General features: G+C 54.6%; 1 protein-coding gene across 6 annotated transcripts in view; it reads left to right on the top strand.

Moving 5' to 3' along the window:
* Positions 1–23,392, top strand: part of DIDO1 (death inducer-obliterator 1) — a 54,810-nt gene that overhangs the window by 26,516 nt on the left and 4,902 nt on the right. For all 6 annotated transcript variants that reach the window (XM_066234451.1, XM_066234450.1, XM_066234448.1 and 3 more), the window contains 11 exons: positions 1,824–2,036; positions 2,925–3,138; positions 12,054–12,507; positions 12,614–12,773; positions 13,728–13,844; positions 13,962–14,066; positions 14,181–14,313; positions 14,524–15,052; positions 15,448–15,601; positions 16,087–16,176; positions 16,919–17,114. In XM_066234451.1, coding sequence (XP_066090548.1) covers positions 1,824–2,036; positions 2,925–3,138; positions 12,054–12,507; positions 12,614–12,773; positions 13,728–13,844; positions 13,962–14,066; positions 14,181–14,313; positions 14,524–15,052; positions 15,448–15,601; positions 16,087–16,176; positions 16,919–17,114 — 2,365 coding nt within the window. The remainder of the gene's footprint in view (positions 1–1,823; positions 2,037–2,924; positions 3,139–12,053; positions 12,508–12,613; positions 12,774–13,727; positions 13,845–13,961; positions 14,067–14,180; positions 14,314–14,523; positions 15,053–15,447; positions 15,602–16,086; positions 16,177–16,918; positions 17,115–23,392) is intronic.

The following is a 23,392-nucleotide window of genomic DNA, read 5'->3' as shown; positions in this document are numbered from 1 at the left end:
CTCTCTTGTTAAAAATTCATCTTTCCCTGAGTGTTCTTAGTGGAACCTCATGTGACACGTTCAGTCTCCTTGGAGTTCCTGAGCTGAGGGCCGTCTCACCTGGCACCGCTGTCTGGGTAGAACCAGTGGTCGTGCACCTGCCTCGGGAGCTGCTGAGGGAGGTGGTGGGTGCGGCCCTGTCACATCCGCCTGGGCCAGCTCTTCCCTCCGCCTCCTTCCTCCCTGGAGTCGGGCCTGATCTCCGTCCCACGGAGCGTCGGCTTCTGCTGTGGAGAGCTGTCCTGGGCGCCCGTGATCCCAGCCTGGGGCGTGCTCTTGTCCCACCTGCCCGAGTTCCCGGCACCCTTGACCAGGCTCTCCACTGGCTCTGCTGTGCCGTGGCCTGTCCTTCAGCACGTGTTCACGGGCAGGTGGATCTAGGTAGCTGTGTCCAAAGGGGTGTCAGAGGACACCTGTGTCTTAACACCCTGCACTGTGGCTTGTGGGGGCACAGCCACCGTGAAGTATCTGTGGTACTAAGTGAAATGTGATGACGTTAACACCTTCAGTCACCAGATGTTCATGGAAATGGAAATTAACGGGGAATGTCATCTTCATCTTATGTCTTTACTGTCAATGTGTTTAAGACTATGTAGGTTTAATTTTTTTCTTATTTTTTGGGCAAGAATGGGAGGGAAATGAGAAGGATCAACCTGTAGGTGAGGCACTTTAGTTGTTCACTGATTGCTTCTCATATGTGCCTTGAACGGGGGGGGGGGGGGGTGTTCTGAGCCATTGACCCTGTGCTCAAGATGGCAACCTTGGGGTTTTGAACCTGGGACCTCAGCGTCTCATGTCAACACTGCCACCACCAGTCAGGCCTAAATTTTATCTTGAATGAAACTTGGATCCTATGGAGGAAAGTCAGTATCTTAAACTTTTGCTGTGAGAAGATACTGTTAAGTATGTTGGAGGGGTGTGTTTCTGAGTTTAGTCTTGGTCATCGGAATACACTCCGTAAGCACAGACAGGAGCCACCAGCTCAGCTTGTGGTCGTCAGGCCCCGTCGCCGTGCAGCGGACGTGTGCGCACTCTGGGAGAGCACACGTCTCTCAGTGCCGCTTCCACGGGTCAGAGACTGGGGCCTGGCTTAGCTGGCCCTCTGCTTGGGTTGTCTGAGTCTGTGCTCCAGGGCCAGTGGGGGCTGGGTCTTGGGTGTGGTGGGGGGCCCACTTCAAGAAGCATGTAGGAGGGTTAGTGTGGGGATGTGTCCCGTGCGTTATTTTGGGGCATGTGCTTATAGTGAAAAGGTACTTGCTGTTTGTCTGAGATTCAGACCCCATTGAGCGCCCTGGATTTCACCCGCAAAGTCACCTTCCGAGCCTGGCCTGGTGGCGGCCCTCAGAGCAGGGTGTCTCTCCTCATTTAACAGGCCTGCTCTCTCTGTGAAGGGTCCCAGCCTGATTACGTCACCCTTTGACTAATTCAGAATCATCTCATTTGGGGCCTTAGTCACATCTACAAAGTCCCTGTTCATTTACCCTGAAGTGGAACTGAGTTGTGGGTGTGAAAGCACCTCTCCTGTGACGGGACACAGCTTGTTTTGTTGGAGCAGAACCCTGGTGGGGTTCCCTTAGAGTGTGTCCCCCATGTGGGCGTGAAGGCAGAAGAAGGGAAAAGGATTCATGTGCTTGAGTAAACAGAGATACGTTTTCATTGACATTAAAAGTACTGTTAGTGTCTCTTGATTAAAAATAGTGCCCTCGGTACTAGAAATAGCGACTTTACAATGTACTTTCCCTGCTAGAAACGGTGAGTCTGAATTCACACATCTTGTTCTGCAGGTCACAGAGGCCCCCGTGGCTGCCAAGTGTATCGGGCCCGGGTGCTCGAGCGTGGCACAGCCCGACTCCGTCTACTGCAGCAGCGACTGCATCCTGAAGCACGCCGCTGCAACCATGAAGTTCCTGAGTGCAGGGAAGGAGCCCAAACCAAGACCCAAGGACAAGACCAGAGCCAGGCCAGAGAAGCTCATCCTCCCGAAGTGTAGCGTCCAGGTAAGCTGACTGAGAGCCGCCCCTCGCTGGGACAGTCGGAGCATAAAGCTGCCTGTGCTCCAGACCTGCTGACTCGGCTGTGGAGTGTGGAGGTCGGTGGCGTGGACTTGAGTCAGGCGTTGTCACCACTCCTGTCCTCCACCTTTCCCACCAGTCCTGGCGTCAGAATTAGCGGTGACATGTGTTCTCATGCTTGCTTTTCTCTGCCTCCTAGCCGAGGGATTGACAGTTATAAATGCAGTGAGACACCATCCCGACAGGCGGTGCTGTCCCGAGGCCAGGAGTCTCCCGACAGCATTGTGACTGTTAGAGCCCACGTGGGAAGTGGAGTCACAGGCAGCCAGCAGGGTTGGGGAGTGGGCTCTTACGCCAGACTGTCTCACGGAGACCTAGCTCCCAGATGGTCTGGTTTTTAAATGTGAGATTTGGGATGAGTCAAGGTGTTTCAGAAATCCCAGCTATTAGCCTTGCCATTGCAGGCTCCTGGAGCTGGCTCTGGTGGCCCCATTGCACCCGTGACAGCCTAATGCAGACTTTTCTTGACATGGGTAAAAGCGTAGTTAGCCTTTAGGTGGCCTAATATTTAAGGCTGGTGATTTTGAGGGAGAACTGCTGTTTGCTAAGAGTGATGTGGGGGGTTCCTGCCAGCACAGTAGTTTTGGGACACTGGCCTTTTTACAAAGTCCCGGCCATTACAGTTGGAATGCTGAGGGGTCAGCTGGTGGCAAATGCAACTGAGCCCTGGTGCTGAGTGGACACGGTACCCAAACCCAGGGCAGGGCAGGGGGTTGAAGTGACCCTGAGCTTATTCTCATGCTTATTTAGAAGGGAAGTGAGCAAAGGTTGATTTCTGACCTCCTTAATAATGGGGTTTTACTGATTATCCAGGCAGGCATTAAAGTCTCTTCTGTGCACAAGAGACCAGCTCCAGACAAGAAAGAAAACTCCGTGAAGAAGGCAGTGGTGACCCCTGCTAGGAGTGAGGTCCTTGTTAAGGAAACACCTTGCGAGAGCAGCACGCCGTCCTGGGCAAGCGACCACAATTACAATGCAGTAAAGCCAGAACAGACTGCTGCCCTGTGGCCATCAGTGTTGTGTAAATGTATGTATCACCTCGGGGTGGCCTCTGGACCCTTCCCCATCTTTCTGGACAGCCGTCCACTCGGGACTGTCCAGAACTAAGAGGTGTAGCCGAGCTCAGTGCTGCACCTCTAAGGGATGGAAGCAAGTGCTGGGAGCCCCGTGGGCTCGCCATTAGCCTGTTCTCCACACAGCCTGCAGGCCTCAGTGCTGAGCGTGGCACCTTGGTGGCTGAGGGCTGATCTGTTTTCATTGTCAAACACTGGTAAGTATTTGTACTGTCGCCAAGAAAAGCCCAGCTGAGCAGCTCCACTTTGCCAGCACTCCCGAGTTCATCACCGTCCTTACGGCCGGTGCCTTTTTATCACAGCCCTGTCGGCTGTATAGCTCTCCACGCTGCCGTGAGCATGTGTGGCCGTCATTTCCTGTGTGTGCTGGGGGATGTCTTCTTCACGTTAGTGTTACACAGGTAGCAGAAGTACGATTTCTGAGGGCACAGAAAGCTCTAATACTCAGTCCACATGCCACACGTCCCCATAAACACACTCCAGTCGCGAAGGCCGCTCACCGAGCTGCGTGTCCCAGGTAAGTGGGTGCCGTGTCTCCTGCAGCACTGCTGTGAGCACCGGCGTCTGGACCCCCTGGATGCTGGTGGGCAGGACGTGCCCACCCCCAGCTCATCCCTGGTGAGGGAATCCAGGTGCTGCCAGCTGGTCTTTGAAATCCCAGACTCAATGATGCAGCACAGTCTTTTTCTTGTTTTTCAGCCTAACTCCAAAATTAAATTTTGGAAATTTAAATTGATCTAGAGGGCAAATCTAATTCCATTGCTCAAGGTGATTTCGATGTGCTTGCTCATACACTGTTCTGTGCTAAGCACCACAGGTTAGGAGGCCCTGCACCTCAGCACCACAGAGGTGTGCTGCCTTCTCATTCAGTCCTCTTCTGACGGTCGAGGGAAGGGCCAGGGCGGGGGTGCTGAGCCAGTGGAGTGAGGAAGTGTAGCCAGATACTCTGAGAGTGGAAATGGCTCCAGACCTAAGTAAGGTGCAAAGCAATACTAGGTTTATTTTTTTATTTCAGGAGTGAGTGGTTAAATACAGTTAACCACCTGTATTAAAACGTTTGATACACCTTAGGTTGTTTGAGCTAAGAATTTCATGGTAACGTCTCAAATTTTCATCAAGTTAGCATGTTTTCAGAGACGTGGACACACCTGAAACAGCATCACCATGAGTGAATGGGTGGGCTGGTGGCTCTGAGTCCTGTGTCACGTGCTCTAAGTGGTTCCAGGCTCGTGGCAGAACCAGGGCCTGGCACAGCCGCCACGGCCCCGCCTTTGGCTTCCCGTCGGTCTGTTTCCATCTGTGACTAGAGCTGGGGGCTGCCCTGAGCTCCACGCGTGGAGCTGTGGGGACAGGGTGGTCTCTCCTTGAACGTGTTCCCCTGCGGTCTAGAGGGAAGAGGGATGGGCGTCCACGAGGGGCCCTTTCTCTGCTCACAGACTGGTTTTCTTCACCTTCTCTCTCCACATCAGTTCCTCACTGAAGTTTGACGGGCTTCAGTTGATGGGAAGTTGAAACAAACTAATGACTGACTGTTCCTAGCACACTGACATCTCAATTAAAATTGATGGTGGACATCCAGAATTAATTGAATGCATAGGGGACATTTTTGAGCTAATTGTTATCTTTTTATCCCAGAAGTGTCATCTTCCCAAAAGGTGATTGGGGGGGACAGTGAAGGGTCATCGGGAAAGGTCCTCCCTCGGCCCTGGGAGGGACAGCCTGTTTCTGCCTCTGTCCCAGGAGCGTCCTCTCAGAGGTGCAGTAGCAGGTGGGACACAGAACCCTGCTGCCCCATAAGGACCTCCACCTGCCTTCCTGGCAGGCTGCAGAGCAGGCCTTTCTGGGCTCGGCTGGTGAGATTCAGGGTCCACGGACCCTCGTCAGCCCAGGGAGCCAGCGTGCGGTCCAGTGCTCTGCGCTTCCCTCTTCCTCTCAGCCCCTGCTGCTGACCCTGGAGTGTGGATGCAGTGACCATGGCAGGGACCCCTGTCAAACGGGCATGGGCACTCCCCCCTCCTACTGCGGAAGTAGGTCCTTCCTGTTCTCGGTGATGGGATTAATACAAGTTTTTTAAGTTCCCTCAGATTTCCTGTACTTGTAGGAACAGTTCCTAATTTCCCTGCCAAATCAATCATGTTTGTACTTTTATAGCCTAATTTTTCTCTCCACCTCTACTATTGGTTCGCCTCCCAAGACTGTCGAGGCACGGAGAGAGCTGAACATTGTTTCTAAGATGCTCCAGGTGTATCAGAAAGAATGTGGAAGTGGGATTCTGGCATTCATATTTGCAGGCACAGTTTCTAGTATTTGGGGCTCTTAAAATGGTTATTAGGTGATTTAAAACACAGGGTCTGAACAGATTTTGACTGAAATCAGGGATTTCTGCAGTTTGATCTAGCTCTGAGAATTAACGTGAAAAGCCTTAAAAGAGCCTGGACACCCAAACCCGGATGTTTGTTAAAGCAGCATCCCCAGTCCCTGTGTGGGCCACACAGATGGTCCACGCGCAGTGGAGAAGTGACGGAGGACACGGATTCTCGCGAGGGTGACTGGCATGGGCTCCAGGAGCACAGTTCACAGAGCGCCAGAGGAACATACTATATTTCTCTTTGTAATAAACATGGGGGGCTGCAGGACCCAGCATATTTAGTAGACCTCTGGGGGGTGTCTTACATTCATCAGCATGTGAGCCATTTTTACCTCTCCCAGCATTGTCAGTGGCAATAAAACATGGCTGGGAACCAAGCAGACTACATGTGGGCCAGTTGCTCCCCCAGTTACAGGGAAAACAGAAACTTGTACTGCTGGAAGGTTCTGCTTAACAGTCTTAATGCTCTTCATACAGCTGTCATTTCCTTGGTTGTCGGTGACATATCTTCTGGGCAGCACCCTGTGCTGCGGCCCCTGGGGCATTGTGGGGGTGGCTAGGTGTTTCCAGCTCAGGATAGCTCTCCACCAGCTCTCCAGTGACCTTCATGTGACCTTGTGGAGCTCTGGGTCCACTCTGATAGCGGGGAGATTAGTATTCTGCGCAAGTCCCTCTGGTGGCATTATCAGTGGCGGTCCAAGGTCCCCTCTGAAGATGACGCTGCCATCCTTCCACTGTGGTGCACAAGTTACAGCTATATTTGTATAAGTTGTAAACTACTTAATATTACTGATCTCTGTGTGTGGTACAAAACCATGCACATAGTTATGTTCTTAGCCTCTGAGAATTAAAGAAGTAAACTTAGAAGACGGATAAGAAGCTTTGCCACTTTCCTTTGTTAAATGAAGGTTGGGGCAACTTGTTACGCAGGTGGACCCGGAGGAGCTCGGCAGGAAGAGCGCCAAGGTAACTGCTACCTACTCGCCACATCTACACAGCCCACCTGTCCCAGGTGGCCACCTATGTGAGCCTTTGTCACCAGGAGCTCACAGGGAGGGTCTGAGGCCCCTAGCCCCCATCATGTTGGTTGGAGGAGTAAACCATTTTGGCACACGTGATTTGGTTAACTTGTAGCTTTATTATAAAGGTGAGGAGACTGCCTGGTGCAGAGATGGTGGGAAAGCACCACTCCCCAGACCAGTGCACTGGGCCCCGGCCTGTTCCCTTGAGTGACAACATCCGGCTCCCTATGAGGCCTTGATCACGTGCCATTCTAGTGTCTGTGTTAAATAATAGGGCCAGTTCTTTCATATGCTACCAACCCAATATGGATTTTCAAAACACCACGTGAGACTTAAAACCAGGAAGGACATTGACCTCCAAACACACTTGGGTTTTGGCCAGTTCATTATAGAGTTTCATAAGGTGTAAGTGACCCAAATATGACATCAAGTCAACAAGGAAAGATTTACATGGCTCAAGCCACAGCCCTTCAGGCCTCCGTAGAGACATTCCAGTGATACAGAGCCTCCAGTTTGAGCGTCTGGGAGGCAAGGCGGCTTACACTCTCCTGAGTGTTCTCTGGGAAATCGTACCTTCGTATCCATTTTCTACTAACAGAATAAGCAAATGCACAAAAGCAAAATGATCTCCCACTACTGTTACCTGGTTTTTCACACTAGACAGTCTTGACAGGAAACGATGGCGATGAGAAACTTCATGGTCCGTGGGTCCAGCAGAGCTGAAAATAGATGTGAAGTCAGTGAGCAGAATTCACTGCCCTCAGACCCCTCATTTGTCCCTATTACAGAGACCACCCTTAAGGTGACAGCTGCCTGGGTCTGACTGCTGAGTGGACTTGGGGCCTGGTGGGTTCTGATGGTGGGGAGCAGGGTTCTGAGTCCCCAAATCAGTAGGCAGGAGGAGACACCCCTGCCAGGGCCTCCAGTCACCACCTTGTACCTGCTGTGTGGTTTGACTCCTCACACCAAACGCTCACTTGGCTATTACAGCTGACCCTGAAGAAGCAGCCTCCCCCTCCCCCCCCAAGGCAACAGCGTGATTCTCATACTGGGGGTTTAAGATAAACCGGCATATCCTCTTAGCGGGAAGGGTTAGAAAACAATTGTGATGGATCTCGATCTCTCACTGGGTGCTGTGTCTGCAGGGCCGTCCCGTCACGCCCACCCCTAGATATAGGTGTTTGGTGATACGCTGGCTGGGTGCACCCCCGTATTGACTCCCAGTCTTGCTATAACTTCGTCTGGGCGTCTGCACAACCCATGCAGGGGACACCAGGGCCCCTGGTGGAGACTTCTCCAGGCTCCACTGAGGCCCGCTAGTGCCACCCAGTGGCCGACGATGCCACAGCCCAACGCCCTTCACTGTGCTTATTGGGAAATGAGCTGGAGAGTTGCTCATTGCTGGTCCCTGGGAGCGCTAGCCTGCTTAGTTCTGCACCAGACCTCACCCCAGCTTTTCGTCCCTGTTGCAAAGCAGGCAGAAAGTGGTGTGCAGCAGTGGCCGGGCAGCTTGGTCTCCTGCAGCCGCCAGGGTACGGGGCTGGCTCCCCAACTCGGCCTGGCCTGGAGCTCGACAACAAGCAGTACCCAGGTGTGGAAGCTTAAGGCGCCTTGGCTGCCCGAGTGGCCCGGCCCGGCGCACGCCCAGGGCTGAGTGCCCACACTGCAGTCACTGCTGGTGCTGCCAGCCGTGCCACTGCGGACCAACCAGCAGGGAGCCTGACTTGGCAGCCTGTGGAGGCGTCTGCTGTTCCCTGAAGCCACCCAGCGTGGGGATATGCTACTATTTTTCTAGAATGGGTTTTCTCATTAGTTACCAAGTTACTCTACCCTTCTAAAAACGGTATGCTCAACAAAAGCAAATCGGGATGAAGGTTTTGCAGATTTGACTTGAGCCCTACTCAGAAGCAATAAACAGCCTTGCCCACTCATAATATTCCAGCCCTGTGTGAGGGTCGTTCATTCTAACGTGTCCCAAGTCCAGCTTTCAGCGAGCCATGTGCCGACATGTAACAGTTGCATGGAAGTTTTTCCATATTAAACATCCTTCCCTTCAAAGTTGAAGCGGGCTTGGCCAACTTGCTATTGGAGTAGACCAGCTTTGGACATTTCAACAATAGTTTTATTATATTTATACCCTCTGGCAGGGCAGGTAAGGATTAGTGAAATTTGACTTTTAAAAGGCAAAAACCACTAATAAGAAATAGCATAATGATTGAGGAAAGCCAGCTCTTGAAGTTGAAAGAGATGACGTGCTTACTGTTACTGCTCTTGGGTGACAGGTCATTTGAGTCGTGTTGACAGTGTCATAAAAGGAATCTTTCAGTGGGCTTCCCTTGAGTGTGAGAAGGCAGACCAGCTAGACCAGACACACTGGCCTTAGGTTCTGATCTGGGTTTAGACCCAGATCAGATGTTTCTGAAATTGACACATGTCACCTGAAACAATGAGAATGTCAAGATCTGTTCCAGGCCCATCGCGCAGGTATTCTGTGTTATAATCGGGCACCCCTTTGAGGGTTTTGGGAGCACCTTAGGCCAGCTTTTTGGAGTTATTTAAAAGTGTGCTACTAAAATACTCAGCAACGTTTGTGTTTGCAGAAGGCAGTAACTGAACTGGTCTTAGGTCCTGATTTTGCTGCCTGTGCGCAGTCACCTCCCTCTGCCAGTCAGGGCCTTAGCCATGGGCAACACGCTTGCTGTGCCCAGCCCTCCCCCTCCCACTTTCCCCATGTTGAACCTGAGCTTGGGTGGTCCTGCAGGGCTGGTGCTTCAGGCTTTAGTAGCCACATCTGAGCTGGCAGAAAGGAATTCCCAAGCACTGACCTACGCAGCTCCTTAGGGATGTGGACTCGATCTGATGAAGTAATAATACATGTAGAGATGGTGCTTTTACCTTTGTTTCTGTTGTCCCATTTTCTACCTCGTCAGACTAAGTAACATGCTTTGTTTAGAAATTCAGATCCCAGAGGAAGGAAGCCGTTAGAGGTGTGACTGTGGTGATGGGCATGGGCAGTGACCAGCAGGGCAGGTGGGGAAGCTGGCTAGCTTGGGCCTGGGCATGCCAATGAGCTCAGGCTCCGGTCTGGTGGACAGGCCGCTTCGGGCAGGGGCAGGCAGGGGGTGTGAGGGCTCTGAAAGGGAAATACAGGGTTAAAGTTAGAATCGATGCTGGGGAAGGCTTCTAACACTCCTAGCTTTTGGGTCCAGGTGGTGCTGCTACAGACTTTGTACATTGGGAGGTTTCCTACTACAAAGTGGGAGGAATTTGAGGATTCCCGCATGCCTTTAGCAAAGCCCGTTGCTGAACTGGTCTCACCTGCTTCTCCGGGAGGGTGGTCGTCAAGGGTGGTGGCCGTGGCGGCTGCCCAGGGCCCTGGGGCTGTGAGTGCCCCGGGAGGGCTGCATCTGTAGATGGGGGTCTCACCTCTCACCAGACTTCACTTTCTCCCTGGTTCACTGGAAGTTAAAAGGAGCCCTGGTGGCTGACTAATGATGCACTGGTGGTTAATCCCTGGGTGAAATGGACCAGTCGCTGGAGCATCTATTGAAGCCTCTATTTGGGTGTTGGAGAGCTTTAGGGGCTTGCTCCTGCACAGGTCAAGAAGTGTCTTCTCCATCAGCACCTTGTGTGGCCTGGTCAGCTTCCTGGCTCGCTCACTGGGCCCATGTTTTTTCACCAAACTGCGTAGTGTGCAGAGCAAGGGACCTCTGAATGTGCCGTGTGCACTCAAGCCCCAGCTCCCGGACCTGGCTCTGGTCTGCTGCACACTCCTGGGACCTAGGGGCCAGAGCAGCCATCTTAGAATTGGCTTCTTTTTATACCTAACACTTTAATTCAGAGGGTCTGGTGAGATTAATGTGATAGTCCTTTGGCATACTCTATTTTTTTTTAAGATTTTTTTTTAAAAAATTGATTTTTAGTGGCCTGACCTGTGGTGGCACAGTGGATAAAGCGTCGACCTGGAAATGCTGAGGTCGTCAGTTCGAAACCCTGGGCTTGCCTGGTCCAGGCACATGTGGGAGTTGGTGCTTCCAGCTCCTCCCCCTTCTCTCTCTCTGTCTCTCCTCTCTCTCTCTCCTTTCTAAAATGAATAAATAAAATAAAAATTAATAAAGAGCCCTGACCTGTGGTGGCGCAGTGGATAAAGCATCGACCTAGAAATGCTAAGGTCGCTGGTTCGAAACCCTGGGCTTGCCTGGTCAAGGCACATATGGGAGTTGATGCTTCCAGCTCCTCCCCCCCTTCTCTCTCTCTCTCTCCTCTCTAAAATGAGTAAATAAAATAAAAATAAAAATTAATAAAAAATAAAAATTAATAAAGAAAAAAATTGATTTTTAGAGAGAGAAAGGGGGTGGGTGGGTGGCATGGGAAACGTCAACTCATGGTAGTTGCTTCTCTTCTGTGCCCTGGCTGAGCAAGCCCAGGATTTTGAACTGGCAACCTCAGCGCTCCATCCAGGTTGATGCTTTATCTACAAATCAGGCTAGTATGTTCTCTTTTAAAGAGAGAGAGCTGGTATCAAAATTTTTGTGCAAGTTTAACAGGTGTGCGTGTGTGTTTGTTTATATATATATATATATATATATATATGATGTTTTTAGCTTCTGTCTATAATCCTTGTTTGAGTTACAAGTGGTAATTTATGGTCTTAGCCCAAATTTGAATACAACTGGCAGTTGTAAAAGGGAATGAATGTTGGTCTATATGACAGGATAATCTCTCGCATCTTAGTGTAACAGTAATCCGCCTTCCCCTTGTTATTGATTTCTGCTAACATTTCTGTGTCTTATTAATGTCATTGTATTGATTTTTGTCCAAAAGAATGCTTAACTCCTGGTGTGACCCCCTTTCCCCAAAGGACTCATTAGTCCTTCCAAAGCCTCAAGGCGGGGGGGGGGGGGGGGTTCTGCTACACCCATCCTGGAAAAACTTCTTTCAGTTGTGTTTATAAAGAAATTAAACTTGAGTTCTCTGTGAAAGCGCTCTTCTAAGTGTCTGTTTCCGAGGTGAGATCGGCCCTTCTTTCTCTAGCTTAGCTAACGACTCAAGTTGAGCTTGGATGAAGAGTTTGCTGGCCAATATAACAGGTTTAATGTATTAATACCGTAAAGCATTTCTTTCTGAAGTAGAATGTGGTCACGATTGTAAATATTGCCAGATGCCTTAATTACACTTTTTCTGGTTGTAATAGTTACTTTTAAAACCCTTTTCCCTAAACCAGTGTCTTTAGGCCAGTAAGCTTTCTGTTTTCCCTTTCATTTTCATATTGAGGCTGTTTTAAGGTAAACGGGTTTGTCGTGTCTTTTCCGGGGTACAGCCCCACGACTAGATCAGCATACACTTGACATAAAGCGCCCTCACGTTTCCAGCGCCCCACGGGGCCTAGTAAGCTTTAGAGGCCGAGTGTGCCTTCCATGTCCCCTGACGGGGCGCGTGCATGTCCTCCCGCCCTGCTCATGTTGCGTGTCCTTTGCAGCCGTGAAGGAGGACCGACACGTGGAAGAGACCACAGCGCCAAGGAAAGTGGCCGCCCCCAGCCCTGCCGTGGGCAGCAGACAGCCGCCAGCCCGCAGTCTCCTTCCAAAGAAGTCACCTCCTTTCCCAAATGCGGCCAAGCCGGCCGTCAGGAAGCTGCCCTCAGGCCTGAAGGGCGCCATACCCAAGAGGCCGTGGCCCTCAGCCGCCCCCTCGGGCAGTGCTCCCGCCACCAAGCAGGCCGGGCCAGGGCCCGGTGCCAGCATAACTGCCTCCAGAAAGATGCCGGGCACCGCCGCCTTGCTGGGGGCCGCCAGGAAGCCCATGGCAACGCCTGTCCCCTTGGCCCCTTCAGCCCCGGGACGCCAGGGGATCTCGAGCACCACCCCTTCACAGCCAAACTCACAGATTCGGCAAAATATAAGGCGCTCCTTGAAGGAGATTTTGTGGAAAAGGTGGGCAGTCCTCCTTGATCGTTGATTCGGTGGAGATTGGCAGTTGCCTGCCTGCTGTGGGAGCATCGCGTGCAAGCTCAGGGCGCCCCTTCTCTGTCCCTCGTAGGGCCAGCGACAGCGACGACCTCGTCATGACGGAGAGTGAGGTTGGGAGGGTCGCCCTCCACATCGAGAAGGAGATGTTCAACCTGTTCCACGTCACCGACAACCGCTACAAGAGCAAATACCGCAGTATCATGTTCAACCTCAAGGACCCCAAGAACCAGGTGTGCCTCGGGGGCTGGGCGGGCCCCTGCCGCAGACGGGCTCCCGCACGTGTTCGCTGGAGCCGAGTCACACGGTCAAACCACGCAGCCTTTGGAAGCATTCGCACCCTTTCAGTAGGATGCTAGCGGGCGTCGTTCCCTTTGACGCCCACCGTTGGCGTGGAGTAGGGGTGCACACTTTCCTCCCTAGCTTAACGCTGGTCCCGGCCTCTGCTTCCCTGAGGTCCGTCCACCTCTCCAGGTCCATCTCTTCTGGACCTGGCTGTGGAGCTGCAGTCTTGTTTTTCCTTTGGCTGCAGAAGAACATGCTGATTCTTTGGTGGTCTGTGGGTCTCCATATCTGGGTGCTTCAGACAACCTTTTCTGCCTTGCGGTTCCCCCATCAGCTGAGTGTGCCTGTCCCTGTGGTTTCCTCCCATTAACTCAACCCCCCTGTGCTCACTGTTTGGACAGGTGCTCTGCACACCTGGGGGGAGCCCTCGTTCTCACAGCAGCCGTGGGTGGGCGGAGCTGTGCCCATGGCTTGGAGTGGGCTAGCTGCCTGCCTGCCACCTGGGCTGGGCTCAGGGTGGTTTGTGTCCCCTCGGCTCCTTGAGCTCGCACCTCTGCTCTGAAGAGAGACGAGTGGGAAGCTCTTGCCTTTAACCCCCTTTCTCCCTAACACGACGTCCTGGACTTGATCTGGATTCCTCTGAGGCCTCCAGGAGCTGGTGCATGCCAGGCCTGAGGTCAGCTCTGCGGCTCCAGGGCTGATGTTCTCTGGGCACAGTTGCTCTCATGGGCTTGTAGGGGAGTGCACGTCTGGATGTCTGCTGTTCGACCTGCACCCTTCCGTCACAGGCCTTCTGGGCAGGGACTTGACCTACCACTGTGCTCTCTGTCCTTTGTGGGACCTTAGTAACAGTCACACAAGCACATATTTTGAACCAGTGAATCAAAGATGTTTGTTTATAGGGTCTCTTCCATCGTGTTCTGCGTGAAGAAATCTCTCTGGCCAAACTTGTGAGAATGAAGCCAGAAGAACTTGTGTCTAAAGAACTTTCCACGTGGAAAGAGAGGCCGGCCAAACCGGTGAGTGCTGGGCAGTGGCCGCTGGAGGCACGAGCCGCTGGGCTTCTCCGGAAGTCCTGCAGGCTGTGGGCAGGAGGGGGCCCGAGGGAGGGAGTAAGGCCGTGTGTCCCCCCCCAGGTGATGGAGCCCAGGGTGCGGCTGCACCAGGAGAGCAGGAGGAGTGCCACCAAGCAGGAGGCCGTCCCCGACATGGAAGACTCCCCGCCTGTGTCCGACTCGGATGTAAGCGTTCAGGGGCAGGGGTTACACACTCGCCCTGGTCTCCAGGGCTTGTACTCGGGTTCTCCTGAGCCGTCCAGGGACACGTGGCCAACGCGGTGCCCTCCTCTTCCTCAGGAGCAGGAGGTGGTGCGCACTGTCCCCGAGAGAAGCACCGCGCCCCCTCTGGACATCGTCAGCAGCATGTTGAAGGACACGACGGGCCAGCACCGCGCCCACCTCTTTGACCTGAACTGCAGGATTTGCACTGGTGAGCAGGGGGTGTTTAAAGTTGCTGACTGTCTGTGGCAGTTGCGTTGGGCCCACTTTTGAAAGGTGGCGAGTGGGGTCTTTGGGAGTTGACAAGGCCAGCCCCGCCGTGAGAACGCGGCCACCTCCTCCTCGCAGACACAGCGCCCACTTCTGGGCGGGCCGGGCCCTGCAGTGTCTGACTCTCACCTGGGCCTGCCTTGTGCTGCAGGTCAGGTTCCCTCGTCAGAAGATGAGCCAGCTCCGAAAAGACAGAAACTGTCAGCTCCTGCTAAGAAGGAAGAGGCAAAGTCCAAGCACGACAATTCCTCCTCAGAGCCAGCTCTTAGCTCGGCAGATGAAGTGGTCCCGGACACCATGCCCGAAAGTGCCTCTGAGCCAGACCCAGAGAGTGCGCCCCAGGCTCCCTCGGAGAGGAGGTGCTTCCCCGGGGCTCCGGGAGACAGTCACCCTGAGCCCTGCACCCAGGAAGGGCCCTCGTGCCCTGCCTCCTGCGGGGCCCCGGTGCTCACCACCGTCACCATGTCGGGCCGGGACCCCAGGACTGCACAGAGTGCAGCCAGCACAGTCGTGGCCCCCGCAGCAGCCCATGCAGACAGCACCCACCCGGCGGAGCCACCGCAGGACATCCTGAAGCCTGCTGCACCCCCTGTGCTAGTGCCCAAGTCCATCCTGGCCAAGCCGTCCTCGTCCCCTGAGCCCAGATACCTGCTGTCCGTCCCGCCGTCTCCGAGCATCAGGTGCCGTCTCAGTTCGCGTCTCGTAGGGTAGCGGGAGGACAGGCAGAGCGGGTCAGCACTGGGCTCTGAAGTGACCCCTGCAGCCCACGGCTACTCTGGAGGCTCGGGAAGCATTTTGAACGGCCCACCTTGAGGGCATCTAACACCCTTTACAAATTTTCAAATTTGTAAAGTACAAATTTTCAAAGCAGAAATTTTAGTGTTTGGCCATCTGGTTTTGTTGCCTATTCAGTTATTCTTCTTTGAGATGCTTATTTTATCATAACGATTAAAGAAAGTAGTTACTTTGAAAAAGTTAGCATGGGTTGTATTCTTGCTTTTGTAAACACGTGACATGTGCACACTTCAGACATTGTGCAGAGAACCTGACCTGTTTCCTCTGGTCTTGTTTGCAGTGCTGCAGAGGCGCGGTCCCCACCCGAGGGGGACACGGCCCTCTTTCTGTCTCGCCTCAGCACCATCTGGAAAGGATTCATCAACATGCAGAGTGTAGCCAAGTTTGTCACCAAGGCCTACCCCGTCTCTGGATGTTTCGATTATCTCAGTGAGGTTAGAGCCGCATGCATGCACATGCCTCTCACAGGGGCTCCGATCCCGTGGGGCGTCTGGGCGCGCGAGCACCTCTGAAGGGGGAATGGGCTGATGGACTTGGAGCGGTTTGGACGGAAGTCCCAGTGGGAAATGGTCCACCCAGCTTCCGTGGAGAAGCAGGGGTTCGTCTTTCTCCCCAACTTGTCCCGCCTGGCGCTTCCCCGCCTGTGTGGCCTGCGTGCAGCGACGCCGCACGGTGACCCCGGCTGGGCGGCCGCAGTCCTGCAGAGTCCGCCTCGTGAGGACGAGGGGAGGGCTGGGCTGTCGTCGCCATCTGGGGGTGGCCACGTCGTCCTGACGTCAGATAAACCGAGCAGCGTTGGGCACCTTGACGCCTGCTTTCCTTGTAACCGCTGTGGTTTTGACGACTCACTAGCTAGCTTGGTGACCTGACGCTGAGTGCCGGCTTTACCCGTTACTCACGCGCGGTGCGCTTTGTTTAGGACCTGCCTGACACGATTCACATCGGGGGACGGATCGCACCGAGGACTGTGTGGGATTATGTCGGCAAACTCAAGTCCTCCGTGTCGAAGGTACTGCCTGCAGTCTGCACCCACGGACAAGTGCTCTGCCCTCAGCTCACATCCTGATGGGCTCACCCTGCAGCGTCAGCCTGTAACTGGTTTGACGTTTCCAGGTGAACGTCTGAAGTTCAGTTTGGCGTGCGTGTGAGCACCACGGTGCCGAACTTGTGCTACTGGTTTACCGTGATGTGCGTGCAGGACCATGTCAGTGAGGGACCCCTTTCCTGTTGTACTTGCGGGTGGAGGAGTGGGTGACCCCGACGTGGACGGCTGGGCTGCTGGGCGGCCGAGCTTCACAGCCACTGTTCTCGGGCCGTGGGGTCCAGACCCTCCGGTCCAGCTTAGCAGGCTGGTGGTAGAGGCTCCGGCAGGGTCTGTCGCTCATGAGCTCCCCCTGCACGTGGACGGCTGGGCTGCTGGGCGGCCGAGCTTCACAGCCACTGTTCTCGGGGCCGTGGGGTCCAGACCCTCCGGTCCAGCTTAGCAGGCTGGTGGTAGAGGCTCCGGCAGGGTCTGTCGCTCATGAGCTCCCCCTGCACGTGGACTGTCTGAAAGCTACGAGAGTCGGCAGGCAGAGGCCGTTTTGAGGGCCCGAGGCCTAGCCCCGCAGCCTGGCCCCTTGTCCTGTGCTGCGTCTGCCACCCCATCACTGACCTAACGTCAGGACAACAGAGGCGACATGGCGTTCAGAGCCACACGTCCATCCTTCCCGAGCCCGTGGGCCAATGTCCCCGTGCTGTTTGTGTTGCAGGAGCTGTGTCTGATCCGCTTCCATCCCGCCACGGAGGAGGAGGAGGTGGCCTACATCTCCCTCTACTCCTATTTCAGCAGCCGCGGCCGCTTCGGCGTTGTCGCGAACAACAGCAGGCACATCAAGGACCTCTACCTGATCCCACTGAGTGCCGAGGACCCCGTTCCGTCCAAGCTCTTGCCTTTTGAGGGACCAGGTAAGCACTGGCTTTGTGGGTGGTGCTCAGGCCCCTCCGATCACACGTGTCCCTCTCCAGACACCGAGCCACGCCACCTCCTGTGCTGACGAGGGGCAGGAACTAGCCGTCGCAGGAAGCGGTTTTTAGCCACAGAACACAGCTCTAGGCTATTGGGGGACGGCACTAGAAGTGCCCTTGTTACTGGCGTAAGTCTTAGAAAAGCTTTATGAAGGGGGAAACCCACAGCATCCAGCCAGCCTTGCACGGCCTTGGGTCAGTGCCCAGGAGCATGGAGAAGCCCCCAGGAGGAGAGGGGCCACCACAGAAGCTGGTCTCCTTGCCTCTCCCTGGGGGGCTCCTGCCGACACTCCGCTCAGGAGGTGAACAGGTACCAGTCGGGCTCTCTCTGTCGGGGCGTAATTTCCAGGAGAGGCAAGAAATGGTAGTAAAATATTCCCAGAAATAATTACTTTTAAATCGTCTCAGATTTTAGCAAGTTTTCTTTATCTTCCGCAAAATACTTTGTGTTTCTTTTCTTATAAAATGGTGCTTTTATAGGATTATTTTCAAATTAGCTTTTAAGAAAGTCTGGACTTGTCAAGGGGTTGAGGGAGGTTCCGAGACGACCTGTTCTCTGAGGGCTCAGTTCTCTGTACCCTGAGAAGAAGCGGGCAGAAGACACCTAGCTGACATGTCTCCTTGGCCGTGAAGTCCCCGGGGATTCACAGTGCTGGATGATGACAAGAGGGACACGTGAATGCTCTTTGAAGGGCTGTGTCCTAGAGGCGGTGGCTGCACGCTCTGACCATCGCCAGTGCTGCCTGCCCCGGCACTCCCTGCCCTCGGCCCCGTCACAGCCATGGCCACATCCCCATGGCACCCACTCGAGCGAGGCTGGGGCGGCCCCACGCCCGCAGACACACCCCGTGCTGCTGGACCACATGTCAGTACAGGGGGGCTTGGTGCCAACCTCAGAACTGCCCACACGGGCTGTCGGCATCCGATCCCAGGTCGGTGTTTGCTGGCAGGGCCCATCAGGCTGTCTTAATGCTAAAGACGTTTTAAAAGCCAAGCACTTGAGGGTGTCCTCTCTCCTATCCCCTGGGGTAAAGAAGTGCTACCTGGTGGGTGGCAGAAAGACCCTTGGTGGAGGTTGCTGGTGAGCTGCTCTGAGAAGCGGCTGGCCGGCTCCCTGAACGACACGAGGGGAGAGTCCTGTGTCCCTGAAGGTGAGACGAAGAAGCTGACTTCTCAGACACCTGGGAGGAACCTCCGGTCAGTCACAAGTGCGAGGCTGTGTGTGGGGCCCAGTGAGCGTGGGATTTGGTAACGTGGACAGTCCCAGCATAGAGCCCTTTCTGTTTACAGAGATGTGGGTTAGCACGTCCTGGGTCTGAATCCCTCTGGATGCCGTCCTGCACTGCCCCGTGGGCAGGCTCACCTGTCGGGAGAAGCCCCCCGGGTGGGGCACTGACGACCACAGGGCACACTGGGCACACGGGGTGGGCCGGGTGCCCCTCACACTCCTGAGGCTCAGCTACTCCCTGAGGGGCACCCAGAGGACCCCAGCTTTTCATCCACAATAAAGAACAAATGGTGATGAGAGTTTTAGAAACTAATAATCATTTTTTGCCCATAAGCTCTTAAAGGTTTTTTTTTAAGTTTAAGGGCTTCTTTTAAATCTAAGCCTGTTTAGTATGTTATTTTTCTGATGTCATTGTCTGACATATATCAGTGTCCATGTGTATTTATACACTTCACATCAGCCAAAACTGACCCCAGGCCAGGGCCTGCGCCTGTCCTGCTTCATGTGTTCATAGTGTGACTTGGTGCGCTCCAGATGTAGTGTCCATGTGTCCTGGTTTTTGTGGTGTGTGTGTGTGTGTGTGTGTGTGTACACGCGCGCATGCGAGAGAGAGCATGCATGTGTGCGCACACGCCTGTGGTTGGAAAGCTGGGTGGGGTGTTTCTCCTGTCTCGGTCGTCCTGTCCTCACAGAGCTGGTCTCTGTACAGCATCCTCTGAAGGCACAGGCCCGGTCACAGGGCGGTGGTGATGTCCCTCAGCAGAGCAGCTGGCAGGTGTGAACACGTGCTCCTGGGCAAGCGCTGGCCACATGGCCTGACCCCTGTGCTGTTCGCAGCTGTCCCTCACAGGGTGGGCTGTCCGTGGGGCACAGGCCTGGGAGAGCACAGCTCCAGCGTCAGGAGCCACAGTCTGCTGGGTGGGGGGCCTTCAGAGAGGGACCGGCTCGCACCCACCACAGACCCACAGACGGAAGGTGCAGGTGTCCGGCCGCGGGAGCCCAGTCGGTACACAGCAGGCCCCGAGCTCCACACTGGAGATGTGAGTGCAGAGACTGAGGGCGCCAACACCGAGTTCAGACGCGGGGAGCCTGCCCCGCCCCCACGTGGTCAGGGCCGCATGCTGTCTCAGCCACACTCGGGACAGCAGCCACAGGAGCTGGGCCCTCAGCCCCTCCTCGGTCCCGGCTGGCTCATGAGCATTTCAGAACACAGCCTGCTCGAGTTGCAGGATGTTCCCGTCCTCACGTACTTCTGTGACCGTCCACAGAAACGCCAGGTGGTCTCGTGTGACACGGTGGCATTTTAATAACGTGGCAGCATAACTTGAGAGGACAGCTGCAAAGCTTGGGTCCCTCCGGTCCAGCTGAGTGTCTTCACTGCGGTCGTTAGCTCAGCTCTGCCGCTGACCCTGACGCTTCACCACTGGCGACCGGGTCAGATTAGACGCCTGTCTTGTGTCTTTCCCCAAGGGACCCAGCCCTCCCAAGTGACAGGCAGGCTCAGGGTCCTCATCCAGAGTGGTTGTCAAGGAACCTGGGTCTCTAATGTGTAGGCGCGCGCTGGCAGAGGGCAGGGACTGCCTTCCGAGGTGCTGCGTGGACAGGGCCCTTTCTCAGACGCTCGCCTCCCTGGTCTGTCTGTACTCGAAGTAGCTGGCAGTTCTGTGACTTCTGTGTCAGGTAAGCATTTCTGTGTGTGTATTTCTCTGTGCACTGTGGTCCAAGCCAAATGCAGTATTGGATGTATTTTTCTCTTTCAAACTCAATAAAAAATATTCCATAGAAACTGGTCATCACTTGTTTGACTCAGCCGTGTGGCAGCTCTCGGTACTCACAGGTGCACTGGTGGAGGGCAGCCCGCCTCTGCTGTCCACCAGCAGACCTGACTTAACCAGGAGTGCAGCCCAGGGGGTGTGGGCCGTGCTGCTCGAGCCCCCTGGGTGGAGGTGGTCGACACTTAGCTGAGGCACACCGAGCCCAGTGGCTCTGTAGGTCCTGTGGGGTGTGTGTGTGTGTGCGTTTGTGTGTGTGTGTGGAGGACTGGGCCAGGTACCCCGCCACCCTTGTATCTGCCTGATCTTTTCTTCCTGTCCAGTTACACTAAGGACTGTCACCCCTGACCCCCATACCTTTTCTGTTGCAGCAGGTGGGGAAGTTTTGTTGGGACAGATTCAGACCATAAGAGGACTTTCAGTTTAAATAATGGAGAGTGGAGCGTGCCAGAAAGATTTAGGGATAATAGCAGCATTTTGGTAGTTCGAGGGTTAAGGAGTCAGTCATTAAAACTAAGCGGCATGTGCAGCGTGTGAGGTTTGGGGTGTGCGGGGCCCCAGGACTACTTTCTCCCCACCATTTCCCTCCCCTTGAGCCCTGCGCCCGACACACCTGGATGTGGTCCTCTTGGCCTGGTCTCAGAAAGTCGGGTGGCACCCACCTCTCCAGATGCCCCTGTCCCTGCGCCTTCTCGGGTGGGGGATCTAATGGTAACACCAAGCGGAGGCTGCCCTTACCTGTGTTCCCTTGGGACCGATCCATGGAGCTCCAGTTCCATCCACACAGTCCAGTCCAGAGGTCCACAAGTGCTCCGGCCTTGCAGAGGGGGCGGCAGCGGCAGCCTGGACTCCTTGTCCAGGACGCAGATGTTCCAGTTAGCCAGCCCCGTATCCCCACCCCCAGGATTTGTTCTCATCTGGCCTCCCTCAGAAGGGAGGTGAGAGCACAGCGCTTCTACCAGTGGGGATGGAGGCCCCCCGCCATCCTGAGCTGGAGCCCCAGTCCTCACTCACCGGCATGGCCCCTGCTCTTTACCTCAGCTCCCAGCCTTCCGGGGCTGCTCCAGCTGGTGACACCGCCTCCCAGCAGTGGGTGACCTCCCCTTACAAACACCTCCTGTCTCAGTGACATTGCCCCCAAGGCCCAGCATAAACCAGTGAACTTTATGTTTCGTTCCATAAACGTAAGCTGTTTCCAAGGTGCTAGTTACATTTGAGACATGCACACAGCTGTGACATGAGCGTAAGGACCAGATGATGAGATGTGACGGCTTCAGGACAAGGCTGTGCAGCTTGAAAGCCCAGTTTAAATTTGACATCTTGCGGGAGATGAGGGGGAAATTCAAAACTTAGACCCACCCCACTGGGGAGCTGTGGGCCTCTTGCAGGCATGTGCAGGTGAGGCCGCCAGGAGCCGGAAGCAGTGAGAGATTCTACCTGCTCCTTCGATGCCTGTCTCCAGGTAGCTCCCTGTCCTCAAGTGTCACTGTTACATCACCCGTAGCTGTACTTTTGTGACAGTAGAGGTTAAAGTCTCTAAACAGTTTTGCTGACTGGGGTTATTTTCATTAGTAAGCACATTAAGTCATTATAGATGGGTGCCTTCGTTAGTGTGGTACACAGGTCACAAGGCCAGAGACCATGTCTCCCTGGGTGTGGGACAGTGACTTCCCATCACACAGCTTACTGACCTGGGGCTTGATCGGTGCTACAAACCAGATCTGGGCGCTTCAGACGGTGAGGTGGGCTAGCCCTCTGGACTGTCCTGAGGACTGACCCACACTGCGGCTCCCGTGGGGCCAGGCACGCAACTTTAGGACAGGAGGCTCCCAGGGCTGCCTCCTAGTGGGTTCCACGAGCTCTGCCCACGTGCACCCGCTCTGCCAGCCCTGGGGCCACTGTCAACAGAGTGTGGGCCACATGGGCCAGAGCAGCTGACCATCCCCCACCCTGGACTCGAGTACGCTGCAGTGAGAGGAGCACCATCTAAGTTACAGAGCTGAGTTCACGTCCATCAGAAAGCAGTCTTGGTAGAGGGCCCTTCACGTCCATCTGCCTGACCTAGCCCCTGCTCCCTCTGCCCAGCTAGCCCATCCCTCCCCGGCACGTGGCTCTTCTGATGGGCAGGGAGGTGTTCTGGAAGCCCTTTCTCTCGTGAAGGTGGGGAGGTCCTGGGTGTTGGGGTACGGGTCTTCAGAGGGCAGCCCGAGAAGCAGGGGGCCCTTAGGGCACTGCGAGGGAGGGAGGGGCAGCACATTGTTCGTGGGGCGGTTCTGGGTCACCCTGCAGTGCCTGCTCCTGGCCGGAGGGACCACCCCCACTGCCCTGTGAGCTCAGCCTGTCAGCCCACCGCTGCTGGGGTTTAGGAAGATGAAAAGCACTACATAGCGAAGCAGTTGTGGGATCTTAAAGATCACGCACTTTTCTAGTGAGAATCTAACCGCAGTCGAGTTAAATGGCCTATAAATTGGATTTATACATTTTGATTGATTTTGGGTGTCTTGTATTGAAACACTTTCTGTGCAGCAATCCTTTGAATTACTGCTTTTGTGGCTTAGGGGTTTTTGGTGTTGCCCTTTTTGGTAGTCTGGATTTAGTCTGACGGGGGTGGGGGTGGGGTCCGTGACTGAGATACTAGCATTCCTGAAGTGATGTCACCGCAGTTTGGAGTATTCGGAATAGCCCTTTAGGAAGCACGAAGTGCCTCTCCTGACGATGCTGGGTCCTCCCTCAGCTCCCGTGCGTCTTCTCCGCCTCCCTCAGCCCCTTGTCTCAGCCCCACGTCCTGTGTCTGCAGAGACTGGGCATTAGCTCTCGGGCAGGTGATGCCCGTGGCACGTCTTTCTAAAGCCAGAGGAACACTTGAGCCACATTAGTCAGCAGCAGTTTCCCCGTTCGTGGTCTTTTTGACAGTGGCCACCAGGGAACTTAACCTCATGGAGTGGGCCGCATCGATCGCGATAATAATGATCATTGTGAGTTGCAGATTGGTCCCTAATTGAACAATTAATATTAGGTTGTGGAGTTTAACGTAGGTACTGCAACTCCTCTAAGTTAGAGGCCTGAAGGGCAAGAACCAGGGTTTGTTCAGCAGCCACCCTGGTTTGTCCGTGTGTCCCTCCTGTGGATGGTTAGAGATGGCCACCCCGCCTCTTGCCACACTGTTGCTTGGGTAGGTGTACTCTGAAATCCACAGCGTGAATTCTGACAAGAGGGGT

This window comes from Saccopteryx bilineata, chromosome 6, assembly GCF_036850765.1.
Source record: "Saccopteryx bilineata isolate mSacBil1 chromosome 6, mSacBil1_pri_phased_curated, whole genome shotgun sequence".
NCBI lineage: Eukaryota > Metazoa > Chordata > Mammalia > Chiroptera > Emballonuridae > Saccopteryx > Saccopteryx bilineata.
The sequence above is the reverse complement of the archived record's forward strand: the minus strand, read 5'-3'. Positions and strand labels throughout refer to the sequence as shown.